Source organism: Tachyglossus aculeatus, chromosome 21, assembly GCF_015852505.1.
Source record: "Tachyglossus aculeatus isolate mTacAcu1 chromosome 21, mTacAcu1.pri, whole genome shotgun sequence".
Lineage (NCBI taxonomy): Eukaryota > Metazoa > Chordata > Mammalia > Monotremata > Tachyglossidae > Tachyglossus > Tachyglossus aculeatus.
Genome location: NC_052086.1, coordinates 30,365,672 through 30,392,725, shown reverse-complemented (window position 1 = coordinate 30,392,725; position 27,054 = coordinate 30,365,672). Strand labels below are relative to the sequence as shown.

The 27,054-nt window shown below is 43.7% G+C and overlaps 1 protein-coding gene across 1 annotated transcript in view; it reads right to left on the bottom strand.

Moving 5' to 3' along the window:
* GLT1D1 (glycosyltransferase 1 domain containing 1) overlaps window positions 1-27,054 on the bottom strand; it is a 118,793-nt gene that overhangs the window by 70,877 nt on the left and 20,862 nt on the right. The window contains exons 3-6 of the mRNA XM_038763334.1: window positions 25,819-25,924; window positions 21,011-21,062; window positions 15,392-15,428; window positions 8,719-8,775 (exon numbers count right to left, since the gene is read on the bottom strand). Of these exons, the coding sequence (XP_038619262.1) occupies window positions 8,719-8,775; window positions 15,392-15,428; window positions 21,011-21,062; window positions 25,819-25,924 (252 nt within the window). The remainder of the gene's footprint in view (window positions 1-8,718; window positions 8,776-15,391; window positions 15,429-21,010; window positions 21,063-25,818; window positions 25,925-27,054) is intronic.

The following is a 27,054-nucleotide window of genomic DNA, read 5'->3' as shown; positions in this document are numbered from 1 at the left end:
CTGCCAGAGCCCACTGTTCCCTATATGTTGCCAACTTGTACTTCCCAAGCGCTTAGTACAGTCCTCTGCACACGGTAAGCGCTCAATAAATATGGTTGAATGAATGAATGAATGATGTGAGATTGACAGCCCAAGCTGGGACTACAGAAGGTGTCCTTCGCCCCCGTGCCAATCAAATCAGATAAGGAGGAGGGGGGAGGGCAGAGATTGGGTAAACTGAGGCCGGAAGCTGGAATGGCCTAGGAGCACAGGTCGCCTCTGACCTTCGGTGGCAGTGGCGGCGGCAGCCCACGTGTCTTTCTCTGCCCAGAAGGCCCGAAGCCCGCTCTGAAAACAGAACCCACACGCTGAGGGAAAGGGCCGCGGGACGGGTGGGCGTCTCGCCCAACGTTCGTGGGTGGGACCCAGGTGCCCCGCTGCGGAAAGGGGACCGTAAGTCATCATCATCATCATCAATTGTATTTATTGAGTGCTTACTGTGTGCAGAGCACTGTACTAAGCGCTTGGGAAGTACAAGTTGGCAACATATAGAGACGGTCCCTACCCAACAGTGGGCTCACGGTCTAAAAGGGGGAGACAAAACCAAACATACCAACAAAATAAAATAAATAGAATAGATATATACAAGTAAAATAAATAAATAGAGTAATAAATATGTACAACCATATATACATATATACAGGTGCTGTGGGGAAGGGAAGGAGGTAAGATGGGGGGATGGAGAGGGGGGCGAGGGGGAGAGGAAGGAAGGGGCTCAGTGTGGGAAGGCCTACTGGAGGAGGTGAGCTCTCAGCAGGGCCTTGAAGGGAGGAAGAGAGCTAGCTTGGTGGATGGGCAGAGGGAGGCCATTCCAGGCCCAGGGGAGGACGTGGGCCGGGGGTCGACGGTGGGAAAGGCGAGAACAAGGCACAGTGAGGAAATTAGCGGCGGAGGAGCGGAGGGTGCGGGCTGGGCTGGAGAAGGAGAGAAGGGAGGTGAGGTAGGAGGGGGCGAGGGGATGGACAGCCTTGAAGCCCAGGGTGAGGAGTTTCTGCCTGATGCGCAGATTGATTGGTAGCCACTGGAGATTTTTGAGGAGGGGAGTACTATGCCAAGAGCGTTTCTGGACAAAGATAATCCGGGCAGCAGCATGAAGTATGGATTGAAGTGGAGAGAGACATGAGGATGGGAGATCAGAGAGAAGGCCGATGCAGTAAGTGGATTCCTCCCACGTAGGGAGAGCACCTGCTGAGAGCCAGCCGCCCACCAAGCGCGCGGGGAATGGAACGGGTTCGTCCCGTGTGGGAAAGTGAGTGGATCCTTCCCGAATGGGAAGTGCCAACTTGTACTTCCCAAGCTCTTAGTACAGTGCTCTGCACACAGTAAGCGCTCAATAAGTATGATCGAATGAAGTGCACATGGGTTAGAGCTAGCCACCTCACCCACGTGCAATTAACGTATGATTGTGTTCCTCTCATTAGGGAAGCTCGACTTTGCTAATTGATTGCATTCCTCCTGAAAGGGAAGCTCAATCCGTTGCGCCTAAACAGCTAAATAATTCAATTCGCCTCGCGGAATAAATTTTATATAAAACTTTCCGTCCCCGGCCCCTCTCTCTCTCGCCGCGCCGATTACGGAACGAACCCGTCCCCGGACGACGGGTGACAAGCAGTTATATCCTTGGATGATTCACTAAGAGGCTCCACTCCCAAACCGGTTAGAGCTGGTGATGGCACCAATGCTTGCCTACCTGCTGTGTGACCTTGGGCAAGTCACTTAACTTCTCTGAGCCTCAGTTACCTCATCTGTAAAACGGGGATGAAGACTGTGAGCCCCACGTGGGACAGCTTGATCACCTTGTATCCCCCCCAGCGCTTAGAACAGTGCTCTGCACATAGTAAGAGCTTAACAAATGCCATTATTATTATTATTATTATTATTATTATTACCTCCACCCAAATTCTTGTATCTGCCGACAGTCTCTTGAAAATGTGTATCACCACTCTAATCTAGACTGTAAGCTCATTGTGGGCAGGGAATGGGTCTGTTTATTGTTATATTACACTGTCCCCAGTGCTTAGTACAGCGATCTGCACACAGTAGGCGCTCAATAAATATGACTAAATGAATGAAAAATCTACATCACATCGAAAAATGAAATAGGATGAAAGCATAAGGAGGATGCTTTCACCCTCAAACAACTACTGAGAGAAGCAGCGTGGTCTAATGGAAACAGCGTGACCCCGGGAGTCGGATGACCTGGGTTCTAATCCCACTTCTGCCACGTGTCAGCTATGAGACCTTGGGTGAGTCACTTAACCTCGCTGGGCCTCATTTCCCTCATCTGTAAAATGGGGATTAAGACTGTAAACCCCACATGGGACGTAGATTGCGTCCAACCTGATTAGCTTTTATCTACTCTGGTGCTTACTACAGTGCCGGGCACATAGTAAGCACTTTACAAATACCATTTTTTAAAATCTGATAATTAGTTACTGGAGTTCTAGTAACTTATTTTTAGACTGTGAGCCCACTGTTGGGTAGGGACTGTCTCTATATGTTGCCAACTTGTACTTCCCAAGCGCTTAGTACAGTGCTCTGCACACAGTAAGCGCTCAATAAATACGATTGATTGATTGATTATTTAAATGTCCATGAATATGAAAGACAAACTAATTATATATAGTTATACATATATATATAGCATAGCTATATACACACACATAGTTTAAAGAAAATGGCCCTGTAGCATTTTAACAAGTACAGAGCATCATAAAATTTAGAATGTTTAAGGTTCAACCTGTACACTATGAAACATAGTATACAATTAATGATTAGTATCAATTAATGATTAGTATTTTATTTAGCACTTTTTGCAGAGCATTTTACTAAATGCTTGAAAGGGTACAATAGACTTAGGCAACTTGATCCCTGGTTTCATGGCGCTTATAATCTAGCGGGGCAGGCCGACGCCACAGTAAATTACCCATAGCAGTGTAAAGATAAGTACATCGCATACCAAGTGGGTACCTGTATATATGTATATATGCTTGTACATATTTATTACTCTATTTATTTATTTTACTTGTACTTATCTATTCTATTTATTTTATTTTTTTGTCAGTATGTTTGGTTTTGTTCTCTGTCTCCCCCTTTTAGACTGTGAGCCCACTGTTGGGTAGGGACCGTCTCTATATGTTGCCACCTTGGACTTCCCAAGCGCTTAGTACAGTGCTCTGCACACAGTAAGCGCTCAATCAATACGATTGATGATGATGATGAAGTGGGACTTTCTTTTCCCTAAATTTGATTTCCGATCTGAAACTAATTTTCTAGAATGAGGCGCGGCGAGGCCTAGTGGAAAGAGCACAGTCTTGGAGGTCAGATGTTGTGTGACCTTGGGCAAGTCGCTTTACTTCATCATCATCAATCGTATTTATTGAGCGCTTACTATGTGCAGAGCACTGTACTAAGCGCTTGGGAAGTACAAATTGACAACATATAGAGACAGTCCCTACCCAACTTCTCTGTGACCCAGTAAACTCATCTGTAAAACGGGGATTCAACACCTGTTCTTTCTCCTGCTTAGACTGTGAGCCCCTTGGGGGCCAAGGGACTAGAGCTAACCTGACTATCCTCTCTCTTCCTCAACACTTAGAACAGTGCATGCCACATAATAAGCGCTTAACAAATACCGCAATTTTATTATTATTACTAGAATTCTGAACCTGAGTGGCCAACATACTGCACCAAAGGCATCTCACCGTCTGAAGCACAAAATGGAAGCACCGAATCACAGCCACAGAGGATGTGCTAGAATAAGAACATTGCTCAAAGTTTCCCAGCTTTAGTATTTTGGAGAGGATGGATGATAAATACAGACCATCTCCGGGGTCTAAAATGAGATGAGAAGTAATGACAAGACAAATGAGATGAAAAACCCAGTCACCAAAACAATAGACAAGGAATATTTTTTTTTACCTTTTTTCCAGCTATTATCTAACAGCCACAGTTATCGCAGTCAAAGTGATTGTTCTCCCTTTGTCTACAAATGTTGAATAATCCGGCAACTTCCTATTAACATATATCAAGATAAAACATCCTCCAGTATATCACCTGAGAAAATATTTTCCGGGGAAGTCTTTTCAATCATTTGACTCTATTTTTACTCACCACAGATCGGAGAGCTATGGAAAAAAATCAAGCTATGGAAAAAAATCAACACGGAGGCTCGTGGGGCAATGACAAATCACTTTACTTTGGGAAATTATTAATCTCAGTTGTGCGGCATTTGGGAGCTATGATGTGCTGAAGATGAAATAGCCTCACGACGTTCAATTTAAAATGGGGACACCAGTTCTGAATAACGACCCACTTACTGACATGATAAAGCAACTGAAGAGTGCGGGTCCATTTGTAATCCTAAAAACAACTACAGTCTACTAAACTTAGTCCGGTGAATATGGCACGCACGCTTATTTCTAATGAAAGGCCTGGAGAGTTTTCTTGTTGAGGCAGAGTAAAATTAAAGGAGAGTACGCGGCGTAGATCATTTTAAGATAATACGTTGGGGATGACGCCTTTTTAATTCTGGGTGCGGTCATGGCTTTTGAAGACTTGGGCACATTTTTTATTTTGGTTCTCTTCTCTGTGACTCCTAGCAGAGCCTCAAGTCTCTGCTCACCACCTGGAACTGCCCATCTATATGTTGCCAATTTGTACTTCCCAAGCGCTTAGTACAGCGCTCTGCACACAGTAAGCGCTCAATAAATACGATTGATGATGATGATGATGATCTGGCAGTCTGGCAACCAGTCCTAGTTTACCTTCTGTGCTGGGGGAACTCCCAGGCATGGAGATAATCAGTCAGTCCCATTTATTGAGTGCTTACTGTGAGCACAGCACTGCTCTAAGCACTTGGGAGAGGACGACGGGACAATGCCAGTAAAGTGATTTGTCATTGCTCCACGAGCCTCCGTGTTGATTTTTTTTCATAGCTCTCCAATCTGCGGTGAGTAAAAATAGAGTCAAATGATTGAAAAGACTTCCCCGGAAAATATGTTTGTACATATTTTTTACTCTATTTATTTATTTATTTTATTTGTACATATCTATTCTATTTATTTAGGGTACAACAGACTTAGGCAACTTGATCCCTGGTTTCATGGTGCTGATAATCTAGCGGGGGAGGCCGATGCCACAGTAAATTACCCATAGCAGTGTAAAGATAAGTGCATCGCATACCAAGTGGGTACCTGTATATACCTGTATATATGTATATATGCTTGTACATATTTATTACTCTATTTATTTATTTTACTTGTACTTATCTATTCTATTTATTTTATTTTGTTGTTAGTATGCTTGGTTTTGTTCTCTGTCTCCCCCTTTTAGACTGTGAGCCCACTGTTGGGTAGGGACTGTCTCTATGTGTTGCCAACTTGTACTTCCCAAGCGCTTAGTACAGTGCTCTGCACTTAGTAAGTGCTCAATAAATACGATTGATGATAAATACGACTGATGATGAACAGACCCGTTACCTGCCTACAGTAAGCTTAAGAGTCTAGAAGGGAAGACAGACTTAAAAGGAGGTGTCGACTGACTGAAATTGCCGGGGGTAAATCCAACCGTCTCCTGAACAAGCAATCCCCAAACTCATTTCTCTTTTTATTTATTTATTTATTTTACTTGTGCATATCTCTTCTGTTTATTTTATTTTGTTGGTCTGTTTGGTTTTGTTCTCCGTCTCCCCCTTTTAGACTGTGAGCCCACTGTTGGGTAGGGACTGTCTCTATATGTTGCCAATTTGTACTTCCCAAGCTCTGCACACAGTAAGCGCTCAATAAATACGATTGATGATGATGACGACGATTTCTCTTAAGCACGGAATGGCTTGTAGTCCTGTTTTCAACACAATCAATCAATCGTATTTATTTATTGAGCGCTTACTGTGTGCAGGGCGCTGTACTAACACAACAGGATGGGGACTTTGAAATGAGACTTCTTTCCCCTTTCAGGCACATCAACTGACACCTGCCTAGTTTCACTTCTGAGGGGTTTTGTCTGTGTGTATCCCACGGGTGTCTTTTGATTAGTCTAATAAATGCCAGCCTGGATACTTCCCTCTTTAAAAAAGAAAGTGGAGCAATATTTGAGACGCGTTTCCATTTTTTGTATTCGACCAGTAACTGTTTTGTTAGATACCAGTTCCAAAAACTGGCTTTAGTCCAGTCATACAGTCCAATCAGTTCTGCCATAATGCGGAGTTTTGACTAGGTGCTTTGGCTGGAACACCACTGGGGCTTTAGGAAACATCTTTATGACGTGACCCTGTTTAGGCTTGATAAGCCAGGTTATCGAAGGAACGGTTTCTGTGGGGGGGGTGAGCGTGAGCCTGTGCGCCTACGCGCCGATAGGAACCTGCAGTCACAGTGGGAGATTTCTTTAATGCGAGGTTTCGCAAAAATACAAAACCACGGGGAAGTGGAGAAACCACGGGGAAGTGGAGAAACCACGTTTATTCTGTCAACATCTGGGCTTAGTGTCCGTTTCAGCCGCTGAAAAAGGAAGGGGGCAGGGCAAGACGGGGCTACCTTCCAGCTCTACGGAAAAGGAGCCAACTGGGAACTTCGGAGCCCATCAGGATCAATCAATCAATCGTATTTATTAAGCGCTTACTGTGTGCAGAGCACTGTACTGAACGGAAGGATGATGCTGGTATTTATTAAGTACTTACTACGCAACAGGAAGCTGGGACTCCTTTACTACCTGTAAACAGGATGTAACAAGGAACAATTTCAAGACAACCCTGAAGGGAGAGTCTTTTGGAATAAATATTTTCCATTTGTTGAATGCCACCTACATTTGGAATCACTCGGTAAATTGGACCTTTATTGCCTTCCCGATTCCTTCCTTTGGTTCTGTGCTAAATAAGGAGCAGTTTGGCCTAATGGATAAAGCTTGGGCCTGGGAGTTGGAAGGCTATGGGTTCTAATCCTGACTCTGCCATTCGTATGCTGTATGAACTTGGGCCAATCACTTAACGTCTCTGTGCCTCAGTTACCTCATCTGAAAAGTGGGGATTAAGACTGTGAGCCCCGTGTGGGACATGGACCGTGTCCAACCTTATTAGCCTGTATCTACCTCAGTGCTTAGTACATACAGTGTCTTGTGCATAGTAGCAGAGAAGCAGTGTGGCTCAGTGGAAAGAGCATGGGCTTTGGAGTCGGAGGTCATGGGTTCAAATCCCGGCTCCACCAGTTGTCAGCTGTGTGACTCTGGGCAAGTCACTTCACTTCTCTGGGCCTCAGTTACCTCATCTGTAAAATGGGGATTAAGATTGTGAGCCCAGCGTGGGACAACCTGATCGCCTTGTATCCCCCCAGCGCTTAGAACAGTGCTTTGCACATAGTAAGTGCTTAACAAATACCATCATTATTATTATTACTATTGTTAGTAAGAGCTTAACAAACACCATTAAAAAAAAAAAGGTATTGAGAAGAGGTGCTCTGAGGCACGACTGTAAAAGTGTGGGGTCTTTTTGAGTGAGAAAAATGGATTAACCTCATCTATGTTGCCAACTTGTACTTCCCAAGCGCTTAGTACAGTGCTCTGCACACAGTAAGCACTCAATAAATACGATTGATGGATTGATTGATTTGCCACCAATCACTGCCATTTAATTAGTCTTTCTGCTCTTTTTTTACCCCTGGGAGTTGCATTTTGTCACTTGGGAAGAGTTGTTAAGACCTCCAGTGAAATCCTGCCCTTTCCCTTGAGCTAATGGAGATAAAGAAAGGAAGGAAATTGTCCAGAAAAGACAAACCAGCAGGATAAGGTACAACTATTATTATTAACGAGCTTAAAGGCTAGAGGATTCACTACTGGCAACATCGTTTTCACACTGAAGGACTACTTTCCCCCCCCCACCCATATAGTTTTCAAATGGTAGTGTATGTTACCAAGAGAAACTAGAAGTTAAGTAACACAATTACTCGCCGTAGCCTTGGCCACAACAACATACCTATTACCCTGGCCAATTCAACTCAAAAATCAAAGATTCCTCCATTGTGGTAGCATTGCATTCCCCTGTCATCAGAATAAAAAACGCCTAAGGCTTTGTCAGTGGAAAAATCTCCTCTATTTGTTTCAAGCTCTGAAGCTATGCCCTTGAAAGAACAGGGAAAGTGATTTGATCATGATGAATATATTTTCTTGTATTGTGCACTGAATTATATAGTTCAAAGTATTGTCTGAAAAGGTCTGGAGAATTAAAAGGGACGAGTCAAAATGGTTCCCGTCAGAAGGACACAGGGCCATAAGAGGGCTTTTCAAAGTGTCAGGAATGTTTCTTAGAAGGTGGGATCAGAGCAGGATCTTGTCTGTTTTCCCTCTCACGCCCTGATCTCTGAATGTGTCATTCCCCAGGGGCCCTGAGCCACTCGCAAAATATTGAAAATAAATAAACAGAGGTTGGCGGCTTCCTCAGTCCCGACCCGGTCTACTTCGACCGAGAGACGGGTCTCGATTCCATATAACAGCTCTCAAGTTACCTGCCGGGCTGGGCACTCCATTCCCTAACCTACTATCTCCTGCCCTTTTTCAATACACGTACATCACGGAGCCAGGCTCGATTACATACCCCTGTGTTCTCTTCCAAGCCAACCTGATGGACCTGACGCACGGATACAGATTAATCATATTCATTCAGATTAAATCGAACAAACATTCATCTTTTACCTGCCCTCTGAAGAAATGTAGTCCAGTTAAAGGAGGCATTTGGCTTCGTTGAAATCCCTAGGTTCGGGGGGGGGAAAAAAGAAAGCAACATACCTCATCAATCCGATCGCTAATACGAGTCAATGATTTCATCCCGAGAATAAAATAATAATAATAATAATGACGGCATTTATTAAGCGCTTACTATGTGCAAAGCACTGTTCTAAGCACGGGGGGGTACAAGGAAATGAGGTTGTCCCACGGGGGGCTCACAGGCTTCATCCCCATTTTACAGATGAGGTAACTGAGGCCCGGAGAAGTGAAGTGACTTGCCCAAAGTCACCCAGCTGACAACTGGCGGAGCCGGGATTTGAACCCGTGACCTCTGACTCCAAAGCCCGGGCTCTTTCCACTGAGCCACGGTGCTCTTTCACAGGATCAGCAGGCTCACGATGCTTCAACGAATTCTGTTCAACCCCTAACCCGGCAAGAGAAATAATTAGCATCTTATTTCAAACTTTAGAAACCGAAATAGGCATCCTCGCTTCAGGACTCAACTGTCATCTATACTATCTCCAGTGAACATCTTCAAAATAGAGTCATGGGGTTCATGGCTAAAGGTTAGTATCATTACTAGTTTACGGCAAGTCACCACCAATCAATTAATCAATCGCATTTATTGAGCACTTACTGTGTGCAGAGCACTGTACTAAGCGCTTGGGAAGTACAAGTTGGCAACATATAGAGACAGTCCCTACCCAACAGCGGGCTCACAGTCTAAAAGGGGGAGACGGAGAACAAAACCATACATACTAACAAAATAAAATAGATAGAATAGATGTGTAAAAGTAAAATAAATAGAGTAATAAATATGTACAAACATATATACAGGTGCTGTGGGGAAGGGAAGGAGGTAAGATGGGGGGATGGAGAGGGGGACTGCTTGAATCGACAGAGAGAAATTACCCAGATAACTAAGAAGTTCCTTATAGGCAGAGAACGTGGCTGCTAATTCTGTTGTACTGAATTCTCCCAAGTGCTTACAACAGTCCTCTGCCCATAGTAAGCACTCGATAAATACCACTGATGGATGAATTGATTGGAATGAATTACCAAGAAATAGTTTTCTTAATATTTAAAGATGGTATGGTGCATAATAATGATGGCATTTATTAAGCACTTCCTATGTGGAAAGCACTGTTCTAAGCGTCGGGGAGGTTACAAGGTGATCAGGCTGTCCCACGGGGGCTCACAGTCTTCATCCCCATTTTACAGATGAGGTCACTGAGGCCCAGAGAAGTGAAGTGACTTGCCCAAAGTCACCCAGCTGACAATCGGCGGAGCTGGGATTGGTACCCACGACCTCCGACTCCAAAGTCCGGGCTCTTTCAACCGAGCCACGCTGCTTCTGGATTGATTCCCAATGGTACGATGCACGCCCTGTCCTTTTTCGTGCCATTATAGCGGTGATTTTCAGGGCCAGGTGCTTTTTTCCACTTTTGTCTCTGATTCATGATCACCTCAGAGCATCTATTGGAAAACAGCCCACTTCTTTCTTTATTGCTGTGCCCCACGCTTTCTGTGTGCCTCGGCTGTCTCCCAGTTTTCAGGAGTGACACTATATGGTCTGAGGCTTCGCTTTACTGCGTCCTTAAAACGTTTCCTCTTTCGTAGCGCCTTCTACACTCACCTAAAAGCATCCGTTTGGCTCTTTTACCGTCATCTAGTTCCTTCATGTGTCCCTTCCAGTGAAGCTGTGTTGAGGTGAGCATAATTTCATTGTCAGTAGACTGAATTCATGTATAACTCTGATCGAGATCCTGTCACACCGCCTGAATTATTTTCAGATTAGAAAATAATCTGAATTTACAACCCCCAATTTGCCTGAAATGTACAGGTGCCTCTAGAGCGTGAGTTTCTTGTGGGCAGGAAACTCATCTACCACTTAATAATAATAATAATAATAATGGCATTTATTATTATGTTTATTACTATGTTGCCAACTTGTACTTCCCAAGCGCTTAGTACAGTGCTCTGCACACAGTAAGCGCTCAATAAATACGATTGATTGATCAAGTGCTTACTATGTGCAAAGCACTGTTCTAACCCCTGGGGAGGTTACAAGGCAATCAGGTTGTCCCACGTGGGGCTCACAATCTTAATCCCCATTTTACAGATGAGATAACTGAGGCCCAGAGAAGTGAAGTGACTTGCCCAAAGTCACACGGCTGACAAGTGGCGGAGCCGGGATTTGAACCCATGACCTCTGACTCCAAAGCCCGGGTTCTTTCCACCGAGCCACGCTGCTTCTCTTCCGTTGTATTCTCCCAGACGCTTAGTAGGAGTGCTCTGCTCACAATATTTGTTCAACAAATATCGCTGATCGATTAATGTAAGCTAAAATATAATTTGGAGATTTTGAATATCCAAATAATTTGCACATGCAACGTCCCCTAACTTTGCCGGGAAAACTCCTTTCATGGAGGTTTCATTCATTCATTCAATCGTATTTATTGAGCGCTTACTGTGTGCAGAGCACTGTACTAAGCGCTTGGGAACTACAAGTTGGCAACATCTAGAGACGGTCCCTACCCAACAGCGGACTCACAATCTAGAAGGGGGAGATAGACAACAAAACAAAACATATTAACAAATTAAAATAGAATCAATTCTATTTTGTATAGATATTTATATATTACAACAGAATATATATACATATATATATATGCAATAAAATCATAATATTTGTATATTTTGTATAGGTTTGTATAGCTTCATCTGACATTTGAGACACTTCTCAAAATTCAGTGTTTCAGGTTAATTTTACCCTTTCTCTCCCCCTTGTCTTGTGATATTTAACTGGAAGAACAAAGGCACGTGAGGCGGAGTCCTCTTTTAGGGACTGTGTTCCTTCTGGTTACCTTGTGTGAACCTTAGCATTTAGCACAGTGCTTGGCTCATAGGAGAGCAGCGTGGCTCAGTGGAAAGGGCCCGGGCTTTGGAGTCAGAGGTCATGGGTTCAAATCCCGGCTCCGCCGCTTGTCAGCTGTGTGACTTTGGCCGAGTCACTTCACTCCTCTGGGCCTCAGTCCCCTCATCTGGAAAATGGGGATGAAGACTGTGAGCCCCCCGTGGGACAACCTGATCACCTTGTAAACTCCCCAGCGCTTAGAGCAGTGCTTGGCACATAGTAAGCGCCTAATAAATGCCATCATCATCATCAATCGTATTTATTGAGCGCTTACTATGTGCAAAGCACTGTACTAAGCGCTTGGGAAGTACAAATTGGCAACATATAGAGACAGTCCCTACCCAACAGTGGGCCCACAGTCTAAAAGACTGTAAAAGAATAATCATTATTATTATTAGAGGAAGTGCTTAAAATATGGGGGCAGCATGCCATAGTGGTTAGAGCACGGGCATGGAGTCAGAAGGTCATGGGTTCTAATCCCAACTCGGGCACTTGTCTGCCGTGTGACCTTGGGCAAGTCATTTCGCTTATATGTTGCCAACTTCTACTTCCCAAGCGCTTAGTACAGTGCTCTGCACACAGTAAGTGCTCAATAAATACAATTGATTGATTGATTGATTCCCTGGGTTACCTCGAATGTCAAATGGGAATTGAGCCTGTGAGCCCCAACTGCCAGCGCTTAGAACAGTGCTTTGTGCATGCTAAGCGCTGAATAAATGCCGTAAAAAAAAAAGTGGAACAGGGACTGTGACCAACTTGATTTGCTTTGCATTTACCTCAGTGCTTAGTACAGTGCCTGGAAGAGCTTAAGAAATGTCATAATTGTCATTATTATTGTAAATACCATCATGATCACTATTATTCATTCATTCATTCAATCAATTGTATTTATTGGGCGCTTACTGTGTGCAGAGCACTGTACTAAGCGCTTGGAAAGCGCAAGTTGGCAACATATAGAGCAGCGTGGCTCAGTGGAGAAGAGCCCGGGCTTTGGAGTCAGAGGTCGTGGGTTCAAACCCCGGCTCCGCCAATTGTCAGCTGTGTGACTTTGGGCAAGTCACTTCACTTCTCTGGGCCTCAGTTACCCCATCTGGAAAATGGGGATGAAGACTGTGAGCCCCACGTGGGACAACCTGATCACCTTGTAACCGCCCCAGCGCTTAGAACAGTGCTTTGCACATAGTAAGCGCTTAATAAATGCCATCATCATCATCATATAGAGATGGTCCCTACTCAACAACGGGCTCACAGTCTATTATTACCTGACCCTGGTTCAGATTTGCCCCTCCCTCAACCCCACAAAACTTCCGTACGTAGATATTTTAATTGATGGTATTTGTTAAGTGTTTATTATGCATCAAGCACTGTTCTAAGCGTTAGGATAGATGGAAATTAATCACATTGGACAAAGTCCCTTTCCCACACTGGGCTCACAGTCTTAAACCCCATTTTATAGACGAGGGAACTGAGGCCCAGAGAAATGAAGTGACTTGCCCAAGGTCACACAGCAAACAAGTGGTGGAGGCACAATGACAACCCAGACCCTCCTGAGGTCCGGGCCTGCGCTCTATCCCCTAGGCCATGCAGAGAAGCAGCGTGGCTCAACGGAAAGAGCCCGGGCTTGGGAGTCAGAGGTTGTGGGTTCAAATCCCGGCTCCGCCAACTGTCAGCTGGGTGACCTTGGGCAAGTCACTTCACTTCTCTGGGCCTCATCTGTAAAATGGGGATTAAGACTGTGAGCCCCACGTGGGATAACCTGATCACCTTGTATCCTCCCCAGCATCATCATCATCATCAATCGTATTTATTGAGCGCTTACTGTGTGCAGAGCACTGTACTAAGCGCTTGGGAAGTACAAACTGGCAACATATAGAGACGGTCCCTACCCAACAGTGGGCTCACACTTAGAACAGTGCTTTGCACATAGTAAGCGCTTAGCAAATGCCATTATTATTATTATTATCATGCTGTTTCTAAAGAACACTTCCATTATTGGCAGGACCTCTTCTGATCATTACAGTTCATGATCAGCAGCGTGGCTCAGTGGAAAAAGCAAGGGCTTTGGAGTCAGAGGTCATGGGTTCAAATCCCAGCTCCGCCAATTGTCGGCTGGGTGACTTTGGGCAAGTCACTTCACTTCTCTGTGCCTCAATTCCCTCATCTGTAAAATGGGGATTAAGACTGTGAGCCCCACGTGGGATAACCTGATCACCTTGTATCCTCCCCAGTGCTTAGAACAGTGCTATGCACATAGTAAGCGCTTAACAAATGCCATCATTTTATTATTATTATTATTATGCTGTTTCTAAAGAACACTTCCATTATTGGCAGGACCTCTTCTGATCATTACAGTTCATGATCAGCAGCGTGGCTCCGTGGAAAAAGCAAGGGCTTTGGAGTCAGAGGTCATGGGTTCAAATCCCGGCTCCGCCAATTGTCAGCTGGGTGACTTTGGGCAAGTCACTTCACTTCTCTGGGCCTCAGTTCCCTCATCTGTAAAATGGGGATTAAGACTGTGAGCCCCATGTGGGACAACCTGATTACCCTGCAACCTCCCCAGCGCTTAGAATGGTGCTTTGCACATAGTAAGCGCTTAATAAATGCCATCATTATTATTATGATCAGTAAGATCACATTTTAATCTTAATTCCCTAAAACTTGGTACATATTCAAGATCCCTTCATAAGCAATTGGCGATTAAAGTTACAACTACCATGGCATCAAGCTACATCCGATGCAACTACAAAGCAGAAGCAGCGTGGCTTAGTGGAAAGAGCACGGGTTTGGAAGTCAGAGGTCACGGGTTCTAATCCCGGCTCCGCCACTTGTCGGCTGTGTGACTTTGGGCAAGTCACGTAACTCCTCTGTGCCTCAGCTACTTCATCTGGAAAATGGGGATTAAGACTGTGAGCCCACCTGGGACAACTCGATAACACTGTAATAATAATAATAGTAATAATGGCATTTATTAAGTGCTTACTATGTGCAAAGCACTGTTCTAAGCGCTGGGGAGGTTACAGGGTGATCAGGTTGTCCCACGGGAGGTTCACAGTCTTAATCCCCATTTTACAGATGGGGTAACTGAGGCACAGAGAAGTTAAGTGACTTGCCCAGAGTCACACAGCTGACAATTGGTGGAGCCGGGATTTGAACCCCTGACCTCTGACTCCAAAGCCCGGGCTCTTTCCATTGAGCCACGCTGCTTCTCCCCCAACGCTTAGAACAGTGTTTGGCACATAGTAAGCACTTAAATACCATCATTATTAAAGCATAAACTCCATTTATAATTGTCTGGGTTTTCACTCTTGGAATCACTGTGATCTGGAAGCCTTTCATTTCTTTCGTTCAAATCGAACACCATTATTTCTCTTCTGTTGTCTGAACTTTTAGCCAAAATAATTATAAAAGAAAACACCTTTTTTCAAATTATGAGTTAAGGACTTGAGCATCCGCCTCATCAGAACCGGTCTGAAGATGTTAGGAAAATAATGAAAATTGAAGCAGTTTAGTAGATATGCGGCTGGGCTTGTTTCTGCTTACGAACACTAGCAGTGATAGAGTTTGAGGCAGAAATATGTTCCTTCTATGGAGATCTTTTTTTAAAATTTGGATTTAAAGAAAGATCTCCAACGTGACAATAAACAGCATGAAGAAAAGGAGTCATAACTTAAAAGTAGCAAAGTCACAGGAAGAACAAACTTTTGGATACGCACAAATTCTTACCTTGATTTTGGACGTGAATCTTGCCCTTGGCATATGGCTTTTGAAAAGAAGGGAAAAAAATAAATAAATTTGCTACTTCATTAGAACTGTACCTATGAATACATCACCCAGTGACCTCGGCACACAATTCAAAATCCACATCCGTGCCCCCTAACCAGGAGTGGAAGTAGAACCCAGACTGAGCCCCCTTTTTCCTCTCCTCCTCCCCATCCCCCTGCCCTACCTCCTTCCCCTCCCCACAGCACCTGTATATAGGTTTGTACAGATTTATTACTCTATTTATTTTACTTGTACATATTTACTACTCTATTTTGTTAATGATGTGTATCTAGCTTTATTTTTATTTATTCTGGTGACTTGACACCGGTCCACTTGTTTCGTTTTGTCGTCCATCTCCCCCTTCTAGACTGTGAGCCCGTTGCTGGGTAGGGACCGTCTCTATATGTTGCCAGCTTGTACTTCCCAGGCGCTTAGGACAGTGCTCTGCACACAGTAAGCGCTCAATAAATACGATTGATTGATTGATTGATTGACAGTGCTCTGCACACAGTAAGCGCTCAATAAATACGATCGAATGAATGAATGAATAGGGACCGTCTCTATATGTTGCCAACTTGGACTTCCCAGGCGCTTAGGACAGTGCTCTGCACACAGTAAGCGCTCAATAAATACGATTGAATGAATGAATGAATAGGGACCGTCTCTATATGTTGCCAACTTGGACTTCCCAGGCGCTTAGGACAGTGCTCTGCACACAGTAAGCGCTCAATAAATACGATTGAATGAATGAATGAATGAATAGGGACCGTCTCCATATGTTGCCAACTTGTACTTCCCAGGTGCTTAGGACAGTGATCTGCACACAGTAAGCGCTCAATAAATACGACTGAATGAATGAATAGGGATCGTCTCTATATGTTGCCAACTTGTACTTCCCAAGCTCTTAGGACAGTGCTCTGCACACAGTAAGCACTCAATAAATATGATTGAATGAATGAATGAATAGGGACAATAGGGACCGTCTCTATATGTTGCCAACTTGTACTTCCCAGGCACTTAGGACAGTGCTCTGCACACAGTAAGCGCTCAATAAATACGATTGAATGAATGAATGAATAGGGACCGTCTCTAGATGTTGCCAACTTGGACTTCCCAAGCGCTTAGGACAGTGCTCTGCACACAGTAAGTGCTCAATAAATATGATTGAATGAATGAACGAACGAACCTATTGCTGCTGGAGGAGTCAGACAGCATTTGCCTTCAAAATGCCTAGAATTAGTTGAAAGTTGGCTCCAACTATCCAGACCACAACTTCCCAGGGGACTTCCCCCTTCTAGACTGTGAGCCCACTGTTGGGTAGGGACTGTCTCTATATGTTGCCAACTTGTACTTCCCAAGTGCTTAGTACAGTGCTCTGCACACAGTAAGCGCTCAATAAATACGATTGATTGATTGACAGCAATGCGCCTCTGGAGATCACACGGCTAGGAGAACCTGCCGAACCTGTTCCCTCTCCATCCTTACCGCCCTTACCCCTACAACAATTAAAGAATCATTGGGCGGGCGGGCGGGCGGGCACCTGGTCCCAATCCAATCCCTCAAAATGTCGATTAGAATTACGCTGCTTGGGTACGCGGTGAAGCACGACTGTTGCACGATGGCAAATCCTGATGCCAACACATGCCAGTTGCCACCCTACCTAGGGAAGCGGCGGGGCTCAGTGGAAAGAGCCTGGGCTTTACAGTCAGAGGTCATGGGTTCAAATCCCGGCTCTGCCACTTAGCTGTGTGACTTCGGGCAAGTCACTTCACTTCTCTGTGCCTCATCTGTAAAATGGGGACTAAGACTGTGAGCCCCCCGTGGGACAACCTGATCACCTTGTAACCTCCCCAGAGCTTAGAACAGTGCTTTGCACATAGTAAGCGCTTAATAAATGCCATTATTATTATTATTATTATTATTATTATTACCACAGGCAGCTGGAGGTACCGTTGGGGGCTGCCCAGATACAGCAGTTCCATAGGTACAGGATGTAGGGGAGAGATCCATTCTCCGTATTACTATTTTTGCAAACGTCTAAGAGCGGGCACCTCTCCTCCAGGAACTCTTTCCCTATGTGACTGAGGCAAATTCCCTGAGGTTTTTTTAATGTGAAAAATGAGAACGATATTTTCTGCTGGCAAGCCACAGCTCTCCCCCTCCACCTTCCCAGGCCTTCGACAATCCCAATCTCCTCCAACCGGCCTTCCCCAATTCATTCCCCAACCCCAAATCTGATCAGTCACCTCTACCCCTTACATGTTGATTAATAATTAAGAGAAGCAGCGTGGCTCAGTGGAAAGAGCCCGGGCTTTGGAGTCAGAGGTCATGGGTTCAAATCCTGGCTCCATCAACTGTCAGCTGGGTGACTTGGGGCAAGTCATTTCACTTCTCTGTGCCTCAGTTACCTTATCTGTAATAATAATAATAATAATAATAATAATAATAATGATGACGTTTATTAAGCACTTACTATGTGCAAAGCACTGTTGTAAGCACTGGGGAGGTTACAAGGCCATCAGGTTGTCCCACGGGGGGCTCACAGTCTTCATCCCCATTTTACAGATGAGACAACTGAGGCACAGAGAAGTGAAGTGACTTGCCCAAAGTCACACAGCTGACAATTGGCAGAGCCAGGATTTGAACCCATGAACTCTGACTCCAAAGCCCGGGCTCTTTCCACTGAGCCACACCGCTTCTCGGCTTTACAGCTACGCTGTAAAATGGGGATTAAGACTGTGAGTCCCCCGTGGGACAACCTGATTGCCTTGTAACCTCCCCAGTGCTTAGAACAGTGCTTTGCACATAGTAAGTGCTTAATATATGTTATTATTATTATTATTATTATTGTTAGTATTATTATTATACCCTCCCTCAACACTTATGTACATCGATTGATCGGCATGGCTTAGTGGAAAGAGCACAGGCTTGGGAGTCAGAGGTCGTGGGTTCTAATCCCGGCTCCAACACTTTCATTCATTCATTCGATCAATCATATTTATTGAGCACTTACTGTGTGCAGAGCACTGTACTAAGCGCTTGGGAAATACCAGCTGGCAACATATAGAGACGGTCCCTACCCAACAGCGGGCTCACAGTCTAGAAGGGGGAGACAGACAACAAAACAAATTAACAAAATAAAATAAATAGAATAAATATGTACAAATAAAATAGAGTAATAAATCCGTACAAACATATATACAGGTGCCGTGGGGAGGGGAAGGAGGTAAGGCGCGCGGGATGAGGAGGGGGTTGAACACTTGTCAGCTGTGTGACTTTGGGCAAGTCACTTAATTTCTCCGTGTCTCAGTTACCTTATCTGTAAAATGGAGATTAAGGCTGTGAGCCCCACATGGGACAACCTGATTACTTTGTATCTACCCAGGACTCAGAACAGAGCTTGGCACAAAGTAAGCGCTTAACAAATACCATTATTATTATTATCATCATCATCATCATCATTATCAAACAATCTATTGTTATTGGCTGAATGCAAGCTCAGTAAGCTGAACGACTTAGTCCAGTGCTCTGCACACAGTAAGCACTCAAATACAATTGCATGAATGAAGGACTGGGAGGGAATAACATAGTACGTAAACACAAGCCCTGCCCACAGGGAGTTTACGATATAGGGGAAAAGCTTCTATGTATGATTAATTGTATGGTAAATTTATTCTGACTACCGTGTCTGAAAAAGATTTTTGGCTCTCACTCCCTCCTTATGGACAGCAAACAGGGCTCCTGTTTCTGTTGTACATTCCCTTCGGACAGTGCATTATACTCAGTGGGTGCTCCACAATCCCCTTTACTACTGCGGCTACTCAGGCACAAATTTTTGATACCCACACCTGAAAAGTGCTGTAAGATGGGACTATCAAATAATATGACCTAGCAGTAAAAGGAGTAAGCAAGACAGACTGACAGGCAGCAAGATGACACGCAAATCCGTGAAGCGTTCCATATTTTTCATCCGCCAAGCTAGCTCTCTTCCTCCCTTCAAGGCCCTGCTGAGAGCTCACCTCCTCCAGGAGGCCTTCCCAGACTGAGCCCCTTCCTTCCTCTCCCCCTCGTCCCCCTCTCCATCCCCCCCATCTTACCTCCTTCCCTTCCCCACAGCACCTGTATATATGTATATATGTTTGTACAGATTTATTACTCTATTTATTTATTTATTTTACTTGTACATATCTATTCTATTTATTTTATTTTGTTAGTATGTTTGGTTTTGTTCTCTGTCTCCCCCCTTTTAGACTGTGAGCCCACTGTTGGGTAGGGACTGTCTCTATATGTTGCCAACTTGTACTTCCCAAGCGCTTAGTACAGTGCTCTGCACATAGTAAGCGCTCAATAAATACGATTGATGATGAATCAGCAGAAGAGTGAAACGTGAATAAGCTGCCGTGGAGTCTCTCCCAAAGTGGGAAACATACGCTCCCAAACTGAGTCTGCCCCAAATTGGCGGAGCCAATGCAGATCCAGCCAAAGGAGAGTTGCTTCCCGAGGGAATTCCTGTTTAAAAAGCAAGAGCTCAGCCGGGGGGTTAATTCTACTACACTGAACGACGATTCTTTTAGCGTGAAAATGGATATGTTTAATCTCTACCAAAGAGAAAACGGGTTTAGGTGTTCATTTTTCAACACCTATTCTATTGTGCCTTGGGCACAATTAGAAAACCTTCTAACATCTGTCCCATCCTGAATACTGTTTTCATTAAATTATGTACCCAGTGAGGATTAAGTTAACACTACCAACTCATTTCACCTGCCACCTAGGTGATATTGAATCCAAAAGTCAATAAGCAAGTTCACTGAGAGAAGTGCCAAAATCTCTACCCTGTTAAGACTGTTAAATAAATATTCCAACTTGGAAAAGTGCATCTCTCAATCAGATGGACTGTAACTTTACGGAAAAGGGTGCTGGTCTATGCACAACTAGGAATCTATAGTGTATTATGTCTCTGACTACTCTGGACACTTAGAAAAAGCAATCAAAATGTTCAAAATGTTTGCCTCTGATGTTTTGCTACTCTACAATCTTTTCTTTAATTTTTTCCTTCTAAAACATAAGTTTTAATGATAATGATGGCATTTATTAGAAGTGAAGTGACTTGCCCACAGTCACACAGCTGACAATCGGCAGAGCCGGCATTTGAACCCATGACCTCCGACTCCAAAGCCCGGGTTCTTTCAACTGAGCCAAGTTTTAGAGTATCTACCATCATCAATCGTATTTATTGAGCGCTTACTGTGTGCAGAGCACTGTACTAAGCACTTGGGAAGTACAAGTTGGCAACATATAGAGATGGTCCCTACCCAACAGTGGACTCACAGTCTAAAAGGGGGAGACAGAGAACAAAACCAAACATACTAACAAAATAAAATAAATAGAATAGATATGTAAATAAATAGAATAGATATAAACACCAACAAAAGGGAAACACAAGGCATTTCAGTGGCTGTGACTGACGGTATCAGTGGAAAATTTTCCATCTCCAAATGAGAAACTTCCCCCACCGAATGATTTCCCATTTTCCTCTAACCTGTGACTCAATTTTTATAATGGTAAAGGTAAAAAACATACCCACTGTGTTAGTGCCATTTCCTTCATTGCATCTGTAAAAGCCACTGCAAACCTAATAAACAAAAATGATGGAAACCATTAGCGGAAAGATAATTTACCGTCACTTGTGCACCTATGGCTCTTCAGAATGAGGTATTAAGAACAGGGAATGAGTTGACCAAGATGTTTCAAGTAAAGTTAGAGATGTGGCTGGCTTTCTTTTATGTGGTCATTCCTTCCCCCTGCAAATTTTTTATGAGGGCTGCTAATAATAATAATAATGGCATTTATTAAGTGCTTACTATGTGCAAAGCACTGTTCTAAGCGCTGGGAAGGTTACAAGGTGATCAGGTTGTCCCACGTGGGGCTCACAGTCTTAGTCCCCATTTACAGATGAGGTAACTGAGGCACAGAGAAGTTAAGTGACTTGCCCAAAGTCACACAGCTGACAATTGGCGGAGCCAGGTTCTGAACCCATGACCTCTGACTCCAAAGCCCGGGCTCTTTTCCACTGAGCCACGCTGCTTCTCTAAGAACAACATTAGAGCAACATTAACAGGTGGAGGACCTGATGAACTATGACCTGGACAAAGGAAACAGTAAGAGAAAATAGGAGAATAATAATAATAATGGCATTTGTTAAGCGCTTACTATGTGCGAAGCACTTTTCTAAGCGCTGGGGGGGATACAAGGTGATCAGGTTGTTCCATGCGGGGTTCACAGTCTTAACCCCCATTTTACAGATGAGGTCACTGAGGCACAGAGAAGTTAAGTGACTTGCCCAAAGCCACACAGCCGACACGCGGCAGAGCCGGGATTAGAACCCATGACCTCTGACTCCCAGTCGCGTGCTCTTTCCACAGAGCCATGCTGTCACAGTCTTCAGATGTGATATCCATATCTGACTCATATACGGGCAAGACTCCACCTGTTTTACCAGTTCATTCATTCAATCGTATTTATTGAGCGTTAGTACGGTCCCTACCCAACAGTCTAGAAGTCTAGAAGGTGGGCTCACAGTCCTTCCCCTCCCCACAGCACCTGTATATATGTATATATGCTTGTACGTATTTATTACTCTATTTTATCTGTACATATTTATTCTATTTATTTTATTTTGTTAATATGTTTTGTTCTCTATCTCCCCCTTCTAGACTGTGAGCCCACTGTTGGGTAGGGACCATCTCTATATGTTGCCAACTTGCACTTCCCAAGCGCTTGGTACACTGCTCTGCACACAGTAAGCACTCAATAAATATGATTGAATGAATGAATGAATAATTCTATTGCACTTTCCCAGGAGAATACAGTAAGTGCTTAATAAATACTCTTACTACTCCCAAGTGCTTAGTTCATTGCTGTGCACACAGGAGGAGCTTAACGATTACTATTGCTTGATTAATTGAAAGTAAAAATGATGCTCTATGACAGCCTGGAACACCCGGAGGGCTTCCAGTGCTTAGAACAGTGCTTGGCACGTAGTAAGTGCTTAACAAATACCATTATTATTTACGACTGATACTCAAGTCTATAAAGGGATGTTGGGACAGAATTGAGCCTCATCGGGATTAATTCGCTGATTGATCTCTCCAGAAAACGGACTCACTCATTCATTCATTCAATCGTATTTATTGAGCGCTTACCGTGTGCAGAGCACTGTACTAAGCGCTTGGGAAGTCCAAGTTGGCAACATATAGAGACGGTCCCTACTCAACAGTGGGCGCACAGTCTAGAAGATGAACCACAGATTTAAACTGCAGAGTCAAGCATTTAGGGGCCGTTTAGCGGCACGGGGCAAGATATTTTTGGAAAATTCAATTTGGGGCCCGGATCTTCATGAGTCAAATTAAATATCTGCTGCCAAGCTAATATTGGGAAACTGGACTGTGCACTCAAGATTAATGTTTGTGGCATTACCACCCAGCCACCCAGTCCAGGCTGCTACATTAATAGCCATTTGATCGACAGAGTTTCCCTTCCCTAATTTTGTTGCCAGTTTAAAGAACTCTTGGGGTAGAACCAACGTCCAGGTAGGCTGAAGTGGAATGGGGAGAATACCACTGAGATCCTGGTATTCCCAAACAACACCTGCCAGTTGGACGGATTCCTGAACCGATCCGGAAGCACGGAGGAAGACGCAATCTCATGGGGGAAAAGAAAACAGTGCTATATCTTGTCTGCTCCCCCTCAGGGTTACCCTCGTGGGCATGGCTTAGTGGATAGCGCTTAGTACAGTGCTCTGCACACAGTAAGCTCTCAATAAATACGATTGAATGAATGATAGAGCACAGGCCTAAGAGTCAGAAGATCATGGCTTCTAATCCCCGCTCCGCCACTTGTCAGCTGTGTGACCTTGAGCAAGTCACTTCACTTCTCCAAGCGTCAGTTCCCTCATCTGTAAAATGGGGATTGAGACTGTGAACCCTACGTGGGACCGGGACTTTATCCAACCTGCTTTGTCTGTATCCACCCCGGCGCTCAGAAAATAGTAAGTGCTTAACAAATACCGCAATTACTATTATCACTGAATTTCGTCAGAAGGCACTAATATCACATCCTCTTCATGGCTGCTGGTGAACGTGCACGACATCATTAGGGTCGTTAGGAAGCAGGAAGATTCTGTGAAAGGTTGGCAACTTGCCACGGGTTTTGCAGTGCCCAGATGCAACCAGTAGAAAGGGTTAGCAGAATCACCTTAAAAAGCTTTAAAATTGTCTATTCCTGGGATAGTTTGGAGCAGTTTGGTCCCTTCCGGTGATTGGATCCTGAAGTACTTAAGAACTCATTTTTAAGAAAATCAAGAAGGACCTTATTTTCTTCCTGCCTTCCTGCTCTCTATTTCCGCCAGGTTTGTCATCAGATCAATTGAAGCGGTTTCTCCTAATCAAAGCTACTGCACTCCCGTGAGTTTTGATCTCTAAAGTATTAATTTCATCTTCCTACATCGCTAAACATTGCCCATTTTTCCTTGACACACTTTTCACACACGATCTTTGCACTCCCAACTGAGTTTTATGTATTTTATATATAGATTATATATAATATAGATTACATAGCACTTGGACAGTTTTAAAGAAATTACACCTGGCACAAGTTTTCCATTAGTTTCAGGTACCTGCCACACAGCTTTTGCAATTATACTTCCAACACTTTACATTAATAAGAAGAAACAATGTTGCTTCAAAGTTCGCCAAAAACTGGAGAGATGAAAACATATTCTGCAGGAAAACAACCACTATTTAAGGGAATCTGATTAAAAACGAAACACTCATTATAAAACCGGACACAGTTCAATATTTTGTTTTTATAGAATATGGTGGTATATCACGCTGGACAAGTAATCTATGATTCATGCAACTTTTCTGCCCACTACCTCGCAATCAATAGCAAAAAAAAAAAAATAATCAATGTTTGTCTTAATAAGTATGCAATGAATAATGCTAGAGATAATACTAGAGGAGGGATTCATTCAATATTGCTTTAAGAAAACGGAATTATTTTTCTTTTATAAGATGATACATTATATGCACACTGAATGAAACTGAAGATAACATGTTTGAGGTGGTAACTCAAAATCTGTATTAGTACATCACTTAAAGTTGGGAACTGATTATCCTAAAATTTACCTGGCTGTACCTACATGTGACTCAAAATTACACACACTTGGAAGGCCACAATCCAAACAGTGATGGTCCAGAAACCTCCAAAAATGTTAAATTTAAACTGGTGGCCTAAATTGTTACCAAGTGAATGACGTTTTCCAAATTTTTCACGATTCCCAGTAGCACCGGCATTTATTAAGTGCCCAATTAAGTGCAGTTCTTTGTAGTAAGCACTTGGGAAAACATACAGATTATTACAGAAGTGACGTGTTCCCTGCCCACGAAGAACTTACACTCTAACGGGAGAGACAAACATAAAAAATATGCGCGGCTGGAGTGGGCAGAATGAAAAATAATGATCGAGTCCACAGAGAATAATAAACTATATCCAATGACTAGATTTACTTACATATCAGCCCCACTCCAATTTTCAAGGAGGAAAGAAAAGATTATTTTTGAACCATATAATTGCAAGCAGTGATAGCGGAGCTAGCTGGGAAAGAGGGAGTACGACAAGGATGAGGAGATGGGGGAGTACAGACAGCAGGAAGGGGGAGTTAATTCACCGAGTTCCTATTTTATCATCAATCGTATTTACTGAGCGCTTCCTGTGTGCAGAGCACTGTACTAAGCGCTTTTATGAGGTAAAATAGACTATAAACTCACTGTGGGCAGGGAACGTCTCTACCAACTCTCTTCTAAGAAGAGTAATAATAATTATGGTATTTGTTAAGCGCTTACTATGTACCCAGCACTGTTCTAAGCGCTAGGTTAGATACAAGGTAATCAGGCTGCCCCACGTGGGGCTCACAGTCTTAATCCCCATTTTACAGATGAGGTAACTGAGGCACAGAGAAGTTAAGAGGCTTGCCCAAAGTCACACAGCAGACAAGCAGCGGACAAGAGGCAGGAGAGTTCTATCGCTCTCTCCCAAGGGCTTAGCACAGTGCTCGGCACAGAAAGCACTCAATAAATATCACTGATTGAGTGAAAGAGAAAACACACCGTCTCAAGTGAACTCTTACCACCTTCCTTTTCCCTAACCCCTATTTTACCCTTCCTTTTTTTTCCCCTCCCTTTATTGCTGGGCTTATTTATAAATGTGACCCACATAAATACCCCACTCCTGTTTCAGCATACTCAAAACTGTGAAAAGTGAAGCAGTTATTAACTATCACATTTATTGATTATCACACATTTGTTAGAGAATCACGTCTAGATAATTACCTGGCTTCTTCGAGAACAGACCCCATCACCTGATTTTTTTCTCCATGGTAAATATCTTCATTGATATCTGTACCGCCAAAGATGATTCCGAAAGGAATTCTGTGACCTGCAAAATACAGATAATCATGGCCTAGGGGCTACTGTAGAATCCAAAAAGCAAGCCACAGGAACAGGTTTTAGGTCTTCCCAATGACCTAAAACAACTATCCTCGACTCCAACAGACTGATACCTATATGTCAGAATTCTAACTTTGACATTTTCTCCTCCTAAATTAACTCACCCTCAACCAATAACCACTGCCTGTATATACTCAACTACAAAATTAAGTTTGTGGCTTCTGGAATTTCCTCACAGAGGAATAAAAACCTAAAGGCCAAATATTTCTCAATGGGAGTACACACTAGATGAAGGCCCTTTTCATCATCATCATCATCATCAATCGTATTTATTGAGCGCTTACTATGTGCAGAGCACTGTACTAAGCGCTTGGGAAGTACAAATTGGCAACATATAGAGACAGTCCCTACCCAACAGTGGGCTCACAGTCTAAAAGGGGGAGACAGAGAACAAAACCAAACATACTAACAAAATAAAATAGAGTAGATATGTACAAATAAATAAATAAATAGAGTAAAAAATATGTACAAACATATATACATATATACAGGTGCTGTGGGGAAGGGAAGGAGGTAAGATGGGGGGGATGGAGAGGGGGACGAGGGGGCCCTTTTGTCTTAGCCCTGCCGTAGTTTCAGGGGAGAGAGGGAATCAGGAAACCAGGATTCTAGTCCCAGATCTATAAGATAGATAGATATCTACTGGGAAGAATTGTGGCCTATTGGAAGTAACACAGGATTGGGAGTCGGAGGAACTGAGTTCTAATTCTGGCTTTGCCCTTTACCTGCTGGGAAACCTTGGGGATGTTACTTAATGTCCTTGTGCCTCAGTTTCCTCGTTTGCAAAATGGGCATTAAATACCTGTTCTCCCTTTTACTTTGTTAGCGGGCCCCATGTGTGACAAGGACTGTGTCCAATCTGATTACCTTTTATCTACCCCAGCGCTTAGCCCAGCGCTTGGCATATTCATTCATTCAATCGTATTTATTGAGCGCTTACTGTGTGCAGAACACTGTACAAAGCGCTTGGGAAGTACAAGTCGGCAACATATAGAGACGTTCCCTACCCAACAGCGGGCTTACAGCCTTTTAGACTGTGAGCCCACTCTTTTAGACTGT